Source organism: Balearica regulorum, chromosome 3 (genome assembly GCF_011004875.1).
Source record: "Balearica regulorum gibbericeps isolate bBalReg1 chromosome 3, bBalReg1.pri, whole genome shotgun sequence".
Lineage (NCBI taxonomy): Eukaryota > Metazoa > Chordata > Aves > Gruiformes > Gruidae > Balearica > Balearica regulorum.
In genome coordinates, this window is record NC_046186.1 from 35,118,637 (window position 1) to 35,137,807 (window position 19,171).

The following is a 19,171-nucleotide window of genomic DNA, read 5'->3' on the forward strand; positions in this document are numbered from 1 at the left end:
AGACAGCAGCCAAAATGTTATACCAACTTGTGTTTCAAGAAACATGAGCAAGGGAGAGACAGAGCAAAGCACTAATGTAATTAACCTCATCCTCCAGATCACCAGTGTCCCTCAGGCAATCCAACTGACCTAACAGGCTACTGCTAGCTGTGGGCTTCCCAGTCGACATGGTAAAGGGATCAGACTGCTCCTCTGGTAGCCTCTGCACTATGTCCACTGTGAAATACAAAGCTGCTTTGGAATTTACTCACCTCTTTCACCAGGTGGTCCTTGGACCCCAGGAGGTCCTGGGAATCCTGGTCTTCCTCCAGGTCCAGGCTCTCCTCTTGTCCCAGCAGCTCCTGGGGGACCAGGTGGTCCTGGTGGCCCTGGCTGGTTACGGTTTGAATAATAATCATTCGGGATCTGATTCAGCATTTGATTGAACCGGCTCATTTGACCTTCAAAAGGAAAAAAAAATGGTTCAATAAGCCATGTGAAATGAGTGAGTCTTTTACCAGAGTGGGAAGGAATAACAAATTATCTCTCTTCATTAAATCCTATCCTTGTTCCCATTCAATAAATTAGTGAACTAGGTGAACTAGTACAGATGAATTAGGAAGACTTAAGATGAATGTCTGATAAGAAGGCTGAACATAAATAGAGGAGGGAAGGCAAAAAGGTAAGGGGGATTCTAGAAGCCAATAACTTAACAGAAATTAATTTTAAAGCAATTAAAGTTACAAAATAAGGATTTGTTTACAATACTCTTGCTCTCAGAGTTCTAATTAGAGGTTGTTTCTACTCTGAAGAACAGAAAGGACTTGTTACACATCTAATGGTGGAATAGCACATTTCTATGTACTTTCAGAGGTCTGAAGCTACAACAAACACATTATAAGTTATTCATGTGTAGAGCTAGCAGGACACAGTCTATGAAGTCGCTTTCTTAAGCCTGTAGGACACATAGGCTTGTGTACCTATATACCTTCTGCATATAGGCAAATTTCATTTCCAAAGAAAGGTTCTGAACAAAAGCAACGGCACTGTGAAACTATGCAGAAATGAGCCCTTAACGGGGGGGCCACATCTAGCCCTACCTTATTAGTGTAATGTGCCAATCCTAGCATAACCCTGAAGAGGTGAGCTGAATATGGCAAAAATAAGGCAGGGATGGTCAAAAAAGAGATGCTAAAAGATCTCAGATAACACATTCTTATTCATAAGCCTAATACATTCATAAATATACTTTCCATCCTCTGTGATGGCTCACTAATAGACAGGTTTTAAATAGCTGCCTTCACAGACATTTTAAAGGACATAATGTCCTTCTCACTGTACACAAGCATTCTTCATAATCCAAAAGGTATATCTGTTTACCTCAATCAGCACTTACCCTTGGAAAAGGAAAGTCACCTTCCTTGTACAGAGTATTAGACTTGCATGTGTATTTCCAAAGGTCACAGATGAGTTCATGATCAAGATAGTCATTTGGATCTGGCAAAAATTTAGTGCTACAGTGCTACATTTTTTCCACCAAATCATTGGCATTGGACAAGTATCAGATCACTCAAGCTCTTGCTATGCTCTGTGGCCAGTATTCCTCACCTTAAATTTAAAACATTGTTTTCTCTAAACAAAGTAGTAAATTACTAGCATGAGGAGCAAAGCAAAAAACACTTTACCATTTATCAGTTGTTCGCAAACTTGTCTTGCAACTGCTCGCATCATGTTCTGAGAAGCAATGTCACCCTAAATAATCAAAACCAAACCAGGTGTTTTATTAACAAGTGTCTGTGGTTTTTAAAGACATAGCGTTTAATTAAAAAATCTGAGAAAAACTGACTTTAAAGCAGACTTACTCTGTCACCTTTTTCTCCCTTCACTCCAGGTGCACCCTAAAATAAATAAAATAAAAATAAACCAGCTGAAGGATTATGTTCTTCCACCCCACGTATAGGCTTGAGACATGCAATTTTAGAAAACAGTTTAACTCCTTCAAGAAGACAGACCCGGTCCGCCTTGAACTTTACATTTCGGAGATGCTAAAGCTGGTGCCAGAAAACACTGGGCAAGCAGTGATCTTTTGTGCATAATTAAACACACTGACAGATGCAGAAGAAAAAGATCTGAAGGAAAAATTCAAACTAGGGCCAAACACACACATATTCTGACACTAGGAGCATACTGGCAATTTGAAAGTTGAATTTCTAACTTCACATTTCTATAAATGGTAAATAGTCTTGTGTGAATTATATATGACTGTTTAATTTTAAGTCTTAAGCCAACTCATCATTAAAGAAGGCAAGCTAGGAAGAATAACACATGTCTAGGAAGGATAGTTGTCTCCTTGAACCCACAAGAAACAGACCCTGTGTTAATCAAAAAACCAGAGATGACACATAAGATAGAGATGCCATTAAGTGCTTATTCTATTTATAATGACAGCTTTCCTGCTAATTCTCAACCATTTCTAGTCTTACAATAGTCTCATAGAAGTCTCAGCTTGAGCTGCTTTATAATTATTGACATTTGCGAAGAGCTAACTTTTGTATAACAGTAATTTCCATTGTCTTTGACTACTCTAGTGGTTGTTGTGGGTTTTTTTGTTTTCAAGAATACTATGTAAGAAACCAACCAGAAGGACTGATTCTAATTTATATATATGTGTGTGTGTGTGTGTGTCTATGGCTGGAAAAACATCAAACCCCATGCTTTTAAAAGATGCTTTTAAATGCCGAACTGGAGATATGCATGCAGAATCTACTCTGCAAACACAATTTTGTGTGTGCACCTCTCACACAACATTTGAAATTTTAACCCCATGTTTGTATTCCAGTGTTACCAAAGAAAAGCATCAAGAGAGAGCAAACCATAATTTCCAAAGAAATTGTAATTACAATGCTTGGTATGATGGATATTTAAAGATTGTCAAAATAGACAGCAATGATCTCAGAAGGATGTTTTATACTTGCTTTGCTCTATTTGACATGATTTTGGCCACAGTAAAAATTGCAGATGCCCAATTAAAATAAGTAGAAAATTAGATTCAGTCATTTGTTTTAGCCACTAAAATCTGCAAAGTGTTTTAAAACTATTATTTTAATTTTGACATGAAAATACAAAAGAAAAAACAAAACAAAACAAAACCCCCAGCATTTATTGCAAGACCTACTTAGGAAGCCGTCATGAATAGCCCTTGCAATGCTCTTGAATATTCACTGTTACAAATGCCACATGTGTGCCAAATTCCAGGGCTGTACAAACCAAACTTTGCCCTAAACTATGGCTCCTGAAGTGGCCAGTGTGAGTTTTACAGGTGACTTCAGTGGATGAAGACTTAGGCCACAGCTGAGTCCTTCTAAAAATCTGTTGTAAATTCACCTGCCAGAATGTGTCCAAAGAGCACAGGAGCTTTGTTAGTTAGGCAAAAAGAGGCTAGCAGAAGTTCAAATAGATTTTCAATTGTAGCCTAAATTACTATTTGAACGTAAGGCATATTTCAAAGGTGAAAGACCAGTTTGGTCATCTGCTGCTCTGCGTGGCTCTCCACATAATTACACGTACATCCTAAGTATTACTGCTTTCTACATCATAGTATTTCTTTAAGGAGCCTGTTTTATCACCATTAACAAAGCAAAGGCTAAGTGTGGGCCACAGCTGTTTTTCATAACATTCCTACAGTACCCGCAATTAATTTCAACAACACGAGACAACAAATCATTCCACTGAGGTCACAGCAGATACAATTCGAATGCGGTGGCACTGTTTCATACACTTCCATCAAGGTTTTGGGTAAACAAATTTGCATGGGGTATGTCAGGGTGTGACTTTAGTATGCTATCTGAGCTTCTCTGCAGCAGTATTGCATACACCTACCCCATAACATGCCACAGAAAATATGAGGCAGCTCATCCAACAGTGAGTTAAGTAGTTGGCATACAGTACATTTGCATCATGCATAACAGATCATTAATGAAAAATTAATGTACAGACTCACATGAAAGATTTAGAATGGTGACACCATAAATGTGTCACTGGAATAAATTATGCCACCAATGAGACAGTTACTAATATGTACACAATATAGCCATCAAACTGATGAATATTCTCTCCGTTCTGTCCTTCACTCTTTCATCTATATCTTTTCTTACTCTGTGAAGTCCACAGGGAAAAGGTCTGTCTTTTAGCTTAGCACAGCCACATGCTGAAACAGACCATAGGCCTGTAAATGCCATAACAACATAAATAAACTGTAACAACTAAAACCATCAGGAAAATATGACATTTCTATCTGTCATTCTCTAATAATTAACATTGTGGTAAATGCTGATGTACTGAAGCTCTAAAAGAGATGTAATTTGACTCTCAGTTCAATAGACATTAACATCTCAGTCATAAACTGTCACATGTATCTGAAATATCCATTGAATAGAACTGCAGATTTTTCACTTATGCTAGTCTATAAGAAAATCTGGGGGAAAGAAAATATTAACAAATTATTTGGTGCCTCTCTTTCTGTTTGAAACTTGGCAACTTTTTGCTATTTTCTGAAAGAATATTCATTTGAAATTATCTGCCAAGTACATATTTATAATACCTGCTCATTCTAATTCTCCTTCTTTCTAAGGCTTTCATCGTACAACCTTGTATTTTTTTGACCAGAAGAAAATCATGCAGGATGTCTTCTTGTTTATTCACTAGGTAAGTGCAAGCACTATGAATCAGATTTTTGATCTACTGTCCAAGCAATATTCTAATAATTACTTAAATTGCTCTGTTCCAATGAATTCACTTGCTAGAGCAAGAACACTAAACACATATTTTAGAAATATGATTTCCAAAAAATAATAACAACTGCAATTACTGAGTTGCTATTTGCGTCTTCCTCCCACTTGGTTTTATTCTTCTTAAATTTCACTTTATTTTCTTTTAATAGAAAAAAATGTGCAATTTAGTTAACCACTTGCCAGCATTTTGAGAGGCAGCAGCTGCTGCTGACATTCTGTTTTGCTGGTATCCTGCGATGAGGGAGTCACTTGGGGTCAGTGTGAGGAAGAACTAGTTTATGCTGCATGTGGGTTTTTTCTGAGCTGTGGGATGAAGGCTGGGTCTGTAGCAAAGTTCTACAGCTGAGGAGGACAAAACAAAGGAAGTTTTGCTATTTTTACTTTAAAAGATAATGCCCTCGATTGTTTTCCCCAAAAGAATGTTTGCTCCCCACAAGAACCACCAGTTTGCTGCTTCCAAAGCGGCGTCTTTTTGAGACCTCATCAAGAATGTCTGCATAGATGGATGCAAGATCAGTGAATACATGGCAGCAGAGAATGGAAAATACTCAAAACCTGCATTTAACTCACAACATCTCCCTTATGTGCTTAGAATTACCCTCTAAAGGTTTTCACAAGCTGCTTTGTCCTGGAGGCATAACTCTAATAGCACCTTAAATATAAAATATAAATGCCTTGCACTATTTCCTGGGGACCTTCTAGATCGACAAAGTCAAACCTTGTTGTCACAGTCTGTTTTATAAACAAGACAGCTCCACCTTAAGACGACGTAGTCTGCCTACCCATCCATTACCATTTTGACTCTCACACCTATAAAACAACAGTACTGGAACTTTTCTTGTCTGATAGTCCAAGATTTTCTACTTCCTGATACATTTATTCACAGAAAACATATATCTATTCCTTCTTGAGCCAATATCCTCTTTTAACTTAATTAATCTTTCTTATCCTTGCTGGTTGTTACTGTATGATACATGTACAGACTACTACCAAATTCTCACTCTCTGTTTGACCAAATAGAGGACAGATATGTCAGTTTCCTCTAGGATAGCCAGTGCTCAATTCTCAATAGATTTCCTGACTCATTTGTGTTCTTACTGTTCCTTTCTTGGTCATTTTACTATACTGAAGAAACACAGGAGTTTCTCTGGGATTACTTATAAGCAGATTATAAAGTCAAATTTCCTACTTCCATGAAAATTCAGTTAATGCTTCAAGTATCAACTTGTTCTAGTATAAGTACACCTTGAGGCAGAGAAATGTTTGCAGCCACACTCACGGTGTGGTCTGCCTCAGCTTAGCACATTAATGGTATTTAACACATCAGGAAAGAGCTTCAGTTGACTGCATTCACTGGGAATAAGGGTCCTCATAATTTGCATGTAACTGTGTCTTTTTCCCGCGATGTAATGTTCCTTGCCTTGTAGGGGTTTATCACCTGACTTGCACTGCATAGTACCAACAATACAGATTGTTCAGGTAGAAGAAAAAATGGCAGGATCTAGTTGAAAATTATTTACTCCTTGTATTTATCAGAGGCAATGTGAAGCCTCATTATCTTTCTCCAGGGCAGGAAGTTACAAATTCAGGCAGGTCTGAACTATGATTCTGGACACTGCAAGTTGTGTTTGGCCACCAGGCTGCACCTTTGGCAATTCTAATACTGAACACAAAGGAAAGTGTTGAAATTCTGTCCTCCAGGAGTCTGATAAAACATCTGTGCAAGGTGCAAGCCAGAATTCCTGCTGAGATCTGTTCTAGAAACATAAGAAATGGTAAATATGATGCACAGTGTCCCATTACAAGAAAGTGCAATAACTGGAAAAAAAAATGTACTTCTAACTGAAAGGAATTCTTTGACTTGTAGCCAAATTTCCTTCTCTGCACATTATTTACCTGCAGAAGATCTTTGCTGCTGAACTGGGTAAACTATCCAGTGTCCCAGGTGAAGGAAAACTTGGATGTGCCTGGTAGTTTGACGCTCATTTGTGAACAATCCACACCATCTTGTGCCCAAGTTATGTCTATCAAACATTTGATGTGGCAGGAATATCACATTAGCAATGAATGTCTAAAGGCAGGAAAGCTTCAGTGCTTTCCAAAGACACTCAATGTCCTCTACCGCAAGGAGAAATGGGATTTATAGGCTGGCAAATGCAGGCTGAATTCAGCATGTGTATGAGAAAATGACCCAGCTTCCAGGTGCTCCTGGGAGCTTGCACTTCATAACCATTAAGCTTCCCAGCCTACTATATATTCTTCCAAATTATCCAGTTGTCATATACACAGTGACATTGAAGTGGGATGGAAAATTCTGATTGAGTGACAGACATTAAGGTACAAGTAATTAATGACTTCCTGTTTCAATTGCTGTCTCCACTTCTGACTCAAGCATAATTTCTCAAAGATTCTATAAATGAATCAAGTCAAATTTCTCCTGAAAATGTTGGTGGGAGGCAGCACCTCCTGTTTTTTCTTCCTAATCAGGATGCACTTTAAAGGTTTGACTAGAACCCACAGAAACCACCCCCAAATAATTTCAAAAATCACATTGTAAAAAACACAAAACATTTGCAAAACAGAAGTGATTATGTCATATTATCAAAGATTGTCCACCTCCAGCAGCATACCAGTTTTTTACTACACACACACATACATAAATATAAAGACTTTTCCATCATTTTGCTGACCCAGTTCTTCATGCTTATGCAGTGTAGGAATATATGTCTTGGCACATAATAGCCTATGATCTTTTTAGTGGAAACCAGAGACCACAATTTCCAGCTCCAACTGTTAAACTCAGCAAAATGACATGCTGTAAAAATAAAATTGTTTGAAAAATAGGCTTGTGGTCTTAGGTCAGCTCTACTGTATTAACCACTGTCATAAGCACAAGACAAGTATTTAAAGCAAGAAGAAGTCTCATATTCATCAACAGACTGTAATTTTAAATTTGATACAAGTGTATCATTATCTTACTGGTGTCCCACGATCTCCTGGCTTCCCTGGTTTTCCACTTGGGCCAGCAACTCCTGGAACTCCTGGGGCACCCTACAGCAGAAGATATGTAAAGTGAATTGTGGAAATCCACAACAGTCTAAGTGCTAATAAGAAATGTGTTATTGTATTGAGTGCAAAGCAACATTAAAAATGGCTCCTATCAGGTTTTTCTTTCTGTTAGGTACATATCAGCCTTGAAAACTCCTCCACAAAAAATTGTTTGTTTCTTCATGGAAATGTGTCCTTTTACATAACACCACAGTTTAACAGGCATCTGAATCTAAAGATGCAGAGAGTGTCTATATGGTTTTTGTATCACTCTTAATAACAGTTTCCTAAAAGAGTACAAGACAGTTTGGCCTTCTAACTTCATCTAGCAGGCCTGTGATCCATGTAAAAGTACACAAGAAGTCCATAAAAGTCATTCTAGTGATACTAGATAAATATGAACAAATAAAAGACCAGTGTTAGGTTATGTGATAAAAGCTCATCCACACACCCACAAAGGAGCACCAGAAAGACAATTGTGGGGGAGCAAAGGCATCTCAAATAATATCCTGCCCTAGCAACTCCTGTCTATATAAATATACATGGTGTAAACATGTGCTCTGTGTACATGTGCTTACTGGGAATACATCTTCCACCTCACTACTGGTTGGACCTGGTAAGATGGAGCTGCAGCAACTTGCCTATCTCGGGCTGTCTGATCCAGCATATGTTTTTCTCTAACAAACGGCACCTTTTCTGACATGGTCCCACAAAACACATTGAAATAGATTTTGAAGCAAAAACTAATCCTTAAATACTCTTATCAAGAAAAGCTTGTATTAACAGTGTTTGTTTTCACCGGACTACAAGTAATAAGCTGATTGGTTTCAGTAGGCCTAGCTATGCATTTAAAGATCATGCCTAACAAACCAGGTAAACTGCTTCTTCCCTTATTTACACTGGCAGAAATCAGTTTCAAAACCACTCTTATGAATGTTTGTGAAGACATGCTTTATGCAGCTGTCTACTCACCTTTTACTGAATGTTTCTCAGATCTCAGAGTTTTCTCAGTTAATTTAGGATACTAAACAAAGGATCCATTTCATATTTGACAGAAACTGAAAATGCCAATGTGGTTCTCTCTTGGCTCAGGTCTCTTATTTCAGAGTATATCGAAAGCAAAATTATATTTACCGCTGGTCCTGGTGGGCCTCTGGGACCTGTGGGACCATCTTTTCCTGTGAAACCCTATGCAAAAACAAAAACATGATTAGAGATTAACCTAAGATTATAGCCTGATTAAAATGGCCTTTAAGATTATATAATTGCAATACCCCTCATTACTACTACCATGTATTTTAAAACCTATCCACAATGCAAGTTAAAAAAATAGCTATCACAACTAATGCTGGAGAAGGCTATGGAGCAATGAGTTTCAGCCAGTTTAGAAGATGTTCAGCTGCTGTTGATTAACTGAAGGTGGAATGAGTCTCTTTCAACATTTTTAGTAAAAAGAATCATTGCTCTATCCCAGAGGAGCAAGATTTCCCTTTTTGCTGTTGTCTCACTCACAGATTAACTGGAAAATCTGAGGTTTCTACTTAAATGAAGAACAATCTCCCTCTCGGACACTTCCCCTGTAAGAAAAGATGCTGAGAAATCCCATTTCAATAATCTAACATAGCATTCACAAATTAACATTGATGGTCCACAGCCCGCTAATGACCCACCAATCCCATGGTACGTTCTTTGGCAACTGACTATCATGTGGTGGTCTGTTTTCATTCCCAGCTATCAACTCCCACTAAAGAATAACTATAAATGCATATATTAGCTATTAATTTTTACAGTAAAGGTAAGTCATTGCTTCAGTCATCTCAAAGGTGATATGCCACTGTGAGGACAAAAGATTTGCTTAGTTGACCTCAAATTAGAAGAAAGAGATGGCAACAATTCCACAATGAAATACCTGTGTGCATGGCCATCATTACAAAGACATTTCAGAATTACCCATCCGAAGAAAAGTTCTTAGCTCCAGATAGTCAAAGGCTAAGGAGCAAACTTGACCTTCAGAGTAAGACTGGCACAGATAGATTCTTTACAGATATGACATCTCTCAGACACTGAGACAAGCAGAGTTTCAAAGGGATCCCTGCAGCAGCAACAGTGTGTGGAAGACAGCAGGGCTGAGTACTTCAGCAGAGCTCTGCTCAGTGGACATACTGCTCCATGGGTGCAGGCATCTAAGAACCTAGTCAAGAGAGTGAGCAGTGCAACTTTTACAGAAACTGGCTACCCTATGGTTATCAGGGGAGGTATTCCCCCTAGGTTTTTCCAGTCCTTCCACTTTTACCTCTCCAGGCTGAATACTGATAAAATGACTCCTTTTGAAAAAGCATTTGAAAATAGAAAGATATGATAAAAAAAGAAAAAAAAATACTTGGTCTTTTCTTCCTTACCCTTTCTCCTGGAGGTCCCATTGGGCCTGGTGGACCAGGTAAACCTGGGGTTCCCTAGAGAGAAAAGGAATAATAACCTGTATCCATGACAGAACAAACATCACTGCTATGCTAATCCTCCCAGTTACACGCACACATTTAAATATTTAACTGTTTTCAAAGTTGTTTTTTGACATTTACAAAAATAAAACAAACCTTTAGGAGAAACCATTTATTTCATCTGCGTGATACAAGAGTCTTCACCCTCACTCTACTTTTTACTTCCATTTCCTTACCTGCCCATAATTCAACTTCAAAAATAATTTTCGGTACTGTTCCCATAAAACAGATATATCTGGTTTATTGCCTTTACAAGCATGACATACAGATGCCAGCTAATTCTTTAACACCTGATGCTAAAGTCTAGCTGTAGTCATCATTCAGAGTGTATCTAAAGAAACAAAAATTAGACTCCTTTATTTTTCTTTTCCCCCTATTGTCCTACTTTTTAACATTCTGCTGCTTTATTGTGCACATTCTAAATTCTGCTTCTGTTCCTTGTAGTTTCTGGGTAGAGAATAAGCCTTAAAATTAAGCAGGCAGGCTACATTAGAGGATACTCAGAAATAATTTCATTCAACTCTCTGTAGGATCAGTACTACTGTTGTAGGAACTGGATATTGAACAGCCTTGTATCATGTTGTCATGATTTTCCCCATTTTCTGTCTAATCTCACCGTACACTAAAACGTAGCATTGCTTTCTACAGGACATTACTACTCCCTAAATGTATATTACTCAGGGTTATAAGGACTAATAAAACAGATAAAGAATACAAGGCCCTTGGTCCCTGACGGACATTGTCTGATATATGAAACTAAATCCACACCACCATTTAAGCATCTCCCATATAGTCTTTATATCCCCACTAAAATCAAGGACAATATAGTAACCAAGGAATACTAGTTATATCCCTACATGTGTAGATCAATGACCTTAGATTATCCAAATCTGTCTGATTATCCAAAAAACCCCCACCTAGTTTTTTCTCCTCAAAACCTAATCCTAGTTTACAATATCGAAACCTGCAAGTAAGTGAAATTTAATATTGCTTTCTTCTTTCAGAAAGGATATAATTAATGTCCCAAGACCATTTGACTTCCAAAAGTAGAAAGCAATTAGACAACATTGAAGAGGGGTTCAGCAAAGGTTCTGCAACCTTTATTTTAGGAAGACATTTAACTGCAGGTGGTCAGAAGTTGAGGGACCTTCCAGGGGAGTTATCAGTATACTTTTCCTAATCCACTGATCTGTCCCTGTGCATTCACAACTGTCCAGATGGACATTTGGCTTGACATTTGGCATGACAGCATTTGCAGCTGTTCTTTCACTCTTGCTATTACAAATGGTTTACTATTTCCTACATTTCAAACTCCTAAGTGTAAGATAATTAAGTTTCCAAAACTATTGCTTAGGAAGGTATGAGAAGAGCCCATGATTCCTAGTGATGTCAAAGACAGTTGTCCGGCAGCCAGTCTGCATCAGGAATAGCGTAAAATGACATTATATCTTCTCTAAGCGTCAACTTACCGATCGCCCTGGTAGTCCAGGCTGGCCAGCATCGCCTTTCATTCCTTGACGACCCTATAATTTTCATAAATGATTGTTCGAGATTGTGAATTATAGAATAGATCAGCAAAATAATTAATTGGTGTAAATGGACACAAAATATTTCCTGCAGGATACCTAAATTAAGGAATCCATAAGCCAACGTTATATTATGGAATAAATCAAGACACATATACCTCTTAACTGAAGCAATACTGATCATCTCACAAACATTTGCAAATGCAGAATGACTGGTTGACATTATATTAAAAACATAGGTAAGCAGACATTTCGAGGAGCACATACCTTGATAAGGAAGTGGCATGGACTTTTCAGTAAGAGAGATCGATATCAATGTCTTCACAAGCAGGAAAGCAGGGAAGGGTTAGATGTTTTCTCCCAACCTCCCTTATCTTTCTCAACTGGTAAATGGAGCTGCCTACACTCACGAAAGGTAAAAGCTTGGTCTTTTTAAAATATCACTATTTTTCTCTAACCCATGGTCTAAAAGGCATTACACACTTTGAGGACGAAAGGTTTAGGAGCATATAAAGAAACAATGTATTGCCTTTCACAACTAACTTGCATTCCACATATACTATAGCACTGTAGTATAAGTGCACAACCTAAAGCCACATGAGCTAAATTTGACAATACAATATTTATTTTCCACAGTGGCTTGTATGATAATCCAGCATTAATAACTGTTGATGACACAGAATAATCAAACAATTTGTAAACATAGCCTGCCAATGTAAATTGCAATTGACTTTAAAAATGAAATTACATGACTCAAAAGTGGCACTGTAACATTGTTAACTAATGAGAAGTTCCAAAAATTATGCTGGGTTTGTTGGTGTTTCCATTCTTCAAAGGTTTTCAAACTGAATGTGACAAATAAAAATATTTATTCCACATGTAAAAGGAATGTGTTTGGCCTTTCTTGCTGTTTGGCACCTCTAGGTTATCTTGATGAAATTTTTCCTCCTGGTATATAGTGAAAACCTGAAAAGATCTACACTTATTAATAAAATATTTCTGTTCTTCAAGTCAGAAGATGTACCTAATCTTAAAGCACACGGTGTTTTCCATTTCCCAAATTACATTACACACTGAGAAGGTAACCTGGTTCCAAATGCAAAATGAGACGGTGCACAATCAGACACCAATTCTATTATTTGTTTTCATAAACTTTATATTTGAATCAAAGACTTCATACAAAAAGCTCCTGATTATATTAAAAATCAAGCTATTCCTAAACAGGAAACATCAAAATTATATTCCTGCTTTTGGGGTCATTACTTATTAAAATATGGCAAAAGCTGTCTTTATACATTCACAATGTAGACAAAGGGTTACCTATGTTATCATCTGCTCTACAAAACAGAATCTGGTGAACCTTTATCAGTGTTAATAGAGTTCCTCTGGCTTTGAGAGCATGTACATGAAATCAGAAGTAGCCCCTCACTAAAATATGCATGCTGTTGCCAAGAAAGCCCCCTAAGAACAAAGGGCTAATGTGTATGCCTATATCTAGGTACTCATTTACTCTCTGAAGTTTCAGCTACTGATTTAAGCTCAGAAAATAGAAGTTGAACATGTAAATCTGTGAGAATGGCTTCAGAGTAATATTGCATGCTTAATCTTCCTGCACCACAGTTTGATAGTTTTGAGTCCTAGAACTTGAAGGCCTAGCAACTCTACAGAAAAGCTACTAGAGAAAAAATGGAGTAGCACAACGTACATTACAGTGCTTGGACTCTGTCCCTTCACAGACATCCCATATACATATGTAACATTCAGGACAAAAAATGCTATTCTGTTGGAAGAGACTTGTTTCAGAAAGAGACTTGTTTCATAACACAACTCTGTTGCAGGGGAAAACGAATGCTAGAGCAAAGCTGCCACCCTCTTCCCAAGACCACCACCCCCATGGACCACTCTGACTCCACACACAGTGCCACCCATGCTCAGATGGCCACTCACCGGTTCTCCTGGGATTGACAGTCCGTTGGGGCCTTGTGGACCTGGGGGACCTTGAGGACCAGGAGGACCTGTCTCACCACGAGGACCAGGTGGGCCCTTAAAGCAGAAAATTAAAACAAGATTGTAAATGACAACCCCTTCTTAGACCTGTAACTGCAAAATCCTTTGGGTTAGACACTTAGGGTAAATCAGAAGCCTGGAGACACATTTAATACTTCAGAACAACTGTGGAAACAGTTATCCAAGTGGCATATCCTTTCATAAGCTATTCTGTGATTCATGGTGGTCTCAGGCCAATACACGCCTTCTGGCAGAAAGGACAACAATGCTGCAGAGTGTATATTAACACCCTAATGCCTGTTCTCTAGTTTCCTGATGTGGAGTCAATGCCTTTGAGGCTACATATATACATAAGCTCTGCATATATAGTCTCAAATAGGTAGGCTGCACATAAATAACATATAGGCATATTTCCAATTAAATTTTTTACCTCCATTCTTAGCTCAGCATAGAACTAAGCATAAAAATTTTCATACAGGTAAGCATGTAGCAACATTATAGATGCATTCCAGAAAGATACTTACAGATGATCCAGTTAAACCCCTTTCACCTCTGGGACCTTTTGCGCCTGGGCCACCCTAAATTGAATATTTGGAAAGAAAATGTATTTCATACAGGGATAGCAAGGGTACATCATAGTGGTGTACGCTATGAATCCTCTTTATCAAACTCTTATGTGAAAGCCCAAAGTTTTGAAGTGTACAGATCACACTGCTAAAAAGAGTACTAGAATAAAAGGTGCATCAGATGGTCAGGTAATCCACATCAGCTTCAGCCTTGCCAATTCAGCCCACAAAAAAATTGTCATTTTTGTCTCTGCAGATATACACTTTTCAATTTCTATTCATCAAAATCTCTGGATACCTCTCTAGTAGACCGCTAGACAACTTAACTGGGCTCATGCAGCATTTTTGATAGTTTCAGAGTAGGACTACTGGGCTCAGTATCATTCCTTTATATTCAAAGCAATTGGTAGGAGCATATCCATTCCATAGACTACTATCTCTCCACATAAATAGAGTAACTAATTTATTTCCCTGACAGAGTAAAGAATCTTTCCTTGGAGTGAAATGCTGACTATGTAGGAAAAATATTTGCATAGTCCATTAAAAATATCTTGTACATGAAGTGCAAGACAGCTGAGATCGGGCCAGATTCTTTCAGCCTATGAAACGACAAGGAGCAATTCACAGTGATCTCATTGAAAATATGGGAAAAGGATTATTATATAAAGTAGAGGTGCTAGGAGCTGCCCAACTGTGTTCTAAACTAAGATGAAAGGGGAACAGATGACCATGATGTTATGAATGTGTTGACAGAAACTCTCTCTCTGACTGACCTTTGTTTCACAAAACCACAGATCAACACAAAACTACTTCCATAAATTTAAAAATCAGAAAATCTATCTATTGTAAATAGTTCCTTACAGCTGGTCCAGGGGGTCCTGGAGGTCCCACGCTGTCTTGAGTACAGGTACAAGCATTGGGAAGAGCTGGGCATTTTGCTTCATCTCTCTGAAAATTCAAATACAACTATTACTGTCCTTTTAAAGAGAAGTACTTGGTGGCAGCATACTGTTCTACAACAATAACAGCAAGATTCTCTATTATCCTATTTTGAAGTATAAGTAAAACTCACAGCTAAACAGTGGTTTCCAAATGTTTCTACAGGACCTTTCATATTTTTAGCAAATTTTCTTTACAAGCTGTACAAGGCACAAACAACAGAGGCACAGGCAAAATCAAATTCATATGCAGTTTCCGTTGTTCTAACATTTATATCCATTAGACAATCAGCTTGCACTATATAAGAATAAAGTAGTTACTTTTTGAATGCCAATCTAAGACCATATTAAATAAAAAAATAATATAGCTATTCCATTCATAATACCTAGGATCTTAAATATTACTGAAACACAAAATAGAACTGACATTTTTTCCACCATTCCTAAGGGACTCAATTCTAGCACATTACAATCTTTCTACCTCAGACAAAAAACTTTGAAATGCAGTGTTGTTCCCTGGCTGCTCTGACTACTGTGATTTAGATGTGTCAGTATGAGGTATAGTACCAGGCTAATATTGATATTGTTAATTTTGCTATTAATAACAATTATCTGAATAGACTCTGGTTCATTTCCTCTTACCATAGAAGGAAGATCACAGCATCTGTCTCTGCTAGTCCAAACTGGACTGCATACAATGTCGAAATTCTGGATTTCTAACTGTAAAAGAAAGGAGGACTCTTGAAAAATACTAGAGATATTATTTATGAAATCTAGTGGCATTATCATTAAAAATTACTTGTCAAACAATGTATTTCTAATGTAGTTAACATTCAGACTTTCACTTCTTTTTTTGACGGTGAGAGAAAAATTATTTTAAAATAATAAAAAAATTAACACCAAGCCTACATAAGCCTACAGGAGCTTCAAGCACTGATGCTTGCTCTTCTTCTGGGGCAAAAGGTAGCCAAATAAAGTGACTCAAGAAATATTTTGCAATACTTAATGAATAATACCGATGAACTTCTACATCAGCTCAGTGCCTGTGCACTTCAACATGAAATCTGGCAGAAAAATTTTTGGATCAGCTCTAAGGACTGCAGTCCTTGGGTCATATATTAATTCAAATTCATGTATGAAACTTTCCACTGATATTAATGGGAAAAAGTTCTGCAGAAAGGCTGAAATGGGGACCTTAGGTAGACTGTACGGTAAAAGCAGTTTGCTCTCTTTTTTTCACCCCAACAGCTATGATCCTGTAGTTTGATACATACAACCAAACATTTGGTGGAGAGCACCAAGAATCTTCTTCAGGTGTTAGGGTTATACACGCTTGGGTCACATTGCAGACTTAAATCTTCTAATATGAAGCCCAGGTAATAGCATTGATTACATATTAAGTATAGTTAATCCATCAAGATAATTGATGTGCCCTTCATTGCAGAAGCCACTTTTTCATTATAGGTTTATAGATCATAAAGCCCGTAGGGATTACTCTGATCACTCAGTAGTACAAGACAGACCAAAGGACTTGCCAGAATTAAAACCTGTTCATTCGAGTATGTCTTTTATAAAACAAAACAATCTTCATTTAAAGATTTTCAGTGACAGAGAATCTGCAGTAAATGGTTCCAACAACTAACTGCTCTCCCTATTAAAAGAAAAACATTTCTGCTCTTGTTTGAATTTACCTGACTGTAACTTTCAGCTATTAGATTTTTATTCTTGCAATTCTGCTAGAATGAGAAACTATCAAGACCGAACTTCTCAGTTAAGTATATTGGGTCTTGCAGTACAGACAATTGAAAGCTTTGGGTTCAATACTGGTTTCTTAGCAATTCGTAATCTCTAATGTCTATCCTCAGAAAATTTCAAGGGCTTGCATTAATGAACAGATTAATGTTTATTGCTTACTGTGGCTGATCTCCGGTCGCCTTTCAGAAGTTTCCCAAGTATTTCATAGCCATCCGTTGTGATGTTCCCAGCATTCTTAATTGGTTTTTCCAGTATTTCACTACAGTCAATGTAAATCTTAACATTTGATGAAGTTACAACAATATGGACCTGAAAAAAAGTTTAATATAATATTTAGAAAATGCAAATAGGCATATTTACTTTAATAACATAACAGTATTTCACTGTTTAGATAATACTTTTTAAAATTTTATTCCTAGTAATTCTGCTTTACTTTCAACTGGTGGCAAAATTTGAACTCAAGGAAAGTCTGCAACACTAGTAACCTCTTTAAAATGTGTTGAAGATCAGTAAGATGAATACACAAGCACAGCTAGGAAGTACTATTTAATGTAATAGTTGAACTACAATGATCTATTTTGAAAAGCTTGCCTGAAAATTGCTTTAAGATGGCATAAAAGTAAAAAAAAAAAAAAAAAGAATTTTTGAGAGGAAGTGAATATAAGCTCTGCTTGTCCTCTTCTAATGGCTGGGACCACACAAGAGGTTTATGAGTATGTGACTGCCCACTGGCTAATAAACTCTGTCTGTAGTTCAGAGAGTAGATTGTTTCAGATCCAAAGATCCAGGGTTCAGTTTCCACAGATGACTCAACCAGAAGCATTAGTTACATTGAGATACAGGAAGTGAGCAGAGAAGCTTGCCCAGAAAAAGACAAAATAATGGAAGACGCAAGAGAGAAATTTCCATGAGAGAAATTTGGCTACAAAAACATATGCCAAAATAAGGGAAAACAGGGAAGAAGAGGAACAGATTAATTGTTGGAAGTAAGGGAAACATAGGAGGGAAAATAGAATGACTGTAACAAAGGGAGAGTATGTTTACCAGGAGAAGAGAATGAAGTGTTTGGGGACAACACAGTAAACCTTAAACAGAAGAACAAACAAAATTGAAGCAGAGGTTACCATTCCAAAAATTTATAGTACATATGGTGAATGTTATGCAAGTGTATTTCCTACATTTCTATGCAAAGAGAAGACACTCAGGTGTCTCTAAGAAAGAAACAAAAGTCTAACTTTTTAGTAAATCTAATACACAGTTGATGGAAGAACATCTTAAGGCAACAGAAAGGTTTCAGTGGCTTTATATACCTTATATACTGCATATATTTTATATACAACATTATGACATCTATGTAATTGTTAAAATAACACAAAGATCAACAGTAAAGAATCCTTGAAGTATGTATTTATGTTTTAAAGCTTCTGTTATCACAGTACATAACCCTTCAGAAACATATTGCTATCTGACAACTGCTTTAAAAAATTGGCATAAAGTTGAAACAGATTCCCTTAAATGTCCTGAGTCAACAAGTGCCTGAACAATCTCCTGAGAATTTGTTCTTTTTTTTGCATATTAAATATTTTCCCATGTGGAGTTGTCTCCAAGGCATCAGCATAGCTTATCTAAAACACTTTAAACATTATGTGCTTATGCTTTATATAATTGGAATTCAGACTTCTGAAACTGCCTTCATTTTTTTGTCATCTGAAATTCAGTTGGCATCACACTTTAATTCTCAGTGCTGTGTATACAAGTGGGGTTTTTTAATTAACATTCCCAACATTGTTCATTGATGAAATAAAAAAATAGTGGAAAGATAATTGAGTACATCCAAAGTACATTTTGGAATTATATACCAAACTTTGCACAAAATAAAATAAGCACCATGTCAAAATTCTAAATTCATTATCACTTATACATCATATACTCAGTCATTTGATTATATGACTAAATTTTATAGGTTAACTAACACATTAAACAGTTTAAATTCATAGCAGATGTAATTTACTAATTCTGAAAGGTACCTAAAGTGCAAGTCCTTCTACTGTAATGTTAAGTATT

General features: G+C 37.1%; 1 protein-coding gene across 4 annotated transcripts in view; it reads right to left on the bottom strand.

Moving 5' to 3' along the window:
* COL12A1 (collagen type XII alpha 1 chain) overlaps positions 1-19,171 on the bottom strand; it is a 105,486-nt gene that overhangs the window by 5,609 nt on the left and 80,706 nt on the right. For all 4 annotated transcript variants that reach the window (XM_075747520.1, XM_075747517.1, XM_075747519.1 and 1 more), the window contains 12 exons: positions 17,267-17,416; positions 15,995-16,072; positions 15,276-15,362; positions 14,373-14,426; positions 13,789-13,884; positions 11,785-11,838; positions 10,217-10,270; positions 8,952-9,005; positions 7,749-7,820; positions 1,842-1,877; positions 1,665-1,731; positions 252-440 (listed from right to left, as the gene is read on the bottom strand). In XM_075747520.1, coding sequence (XP_075603635.1) covers positions 252-440; positions 1,665-1,731; positions 1,842-1,877; positions 7,749-7,820; positions 8,952-9,005; positions 10,217-10,270; positions 11,785-11,838; positions 13,789-13,884; positions 14,373-14,426; positions 15,276-15,362; positions 15,995-16,072; positions 17,267-17,416 — 991 coding nt within the window. The remainder of the gene's footprint in view (positions 1-251; positions 441-1,664; positions 1,732-1,841; positions 1,878-7,748; positions 7,821-8,951; positions 9,006-10,216; positions 10,271-11,784; positions 11,839-13,788; positions 13,885-14,372; positions 14,427-15,275; positions 15,363-15,994; positions 16,073-17,266; positions 17,417-19,171) is intronic.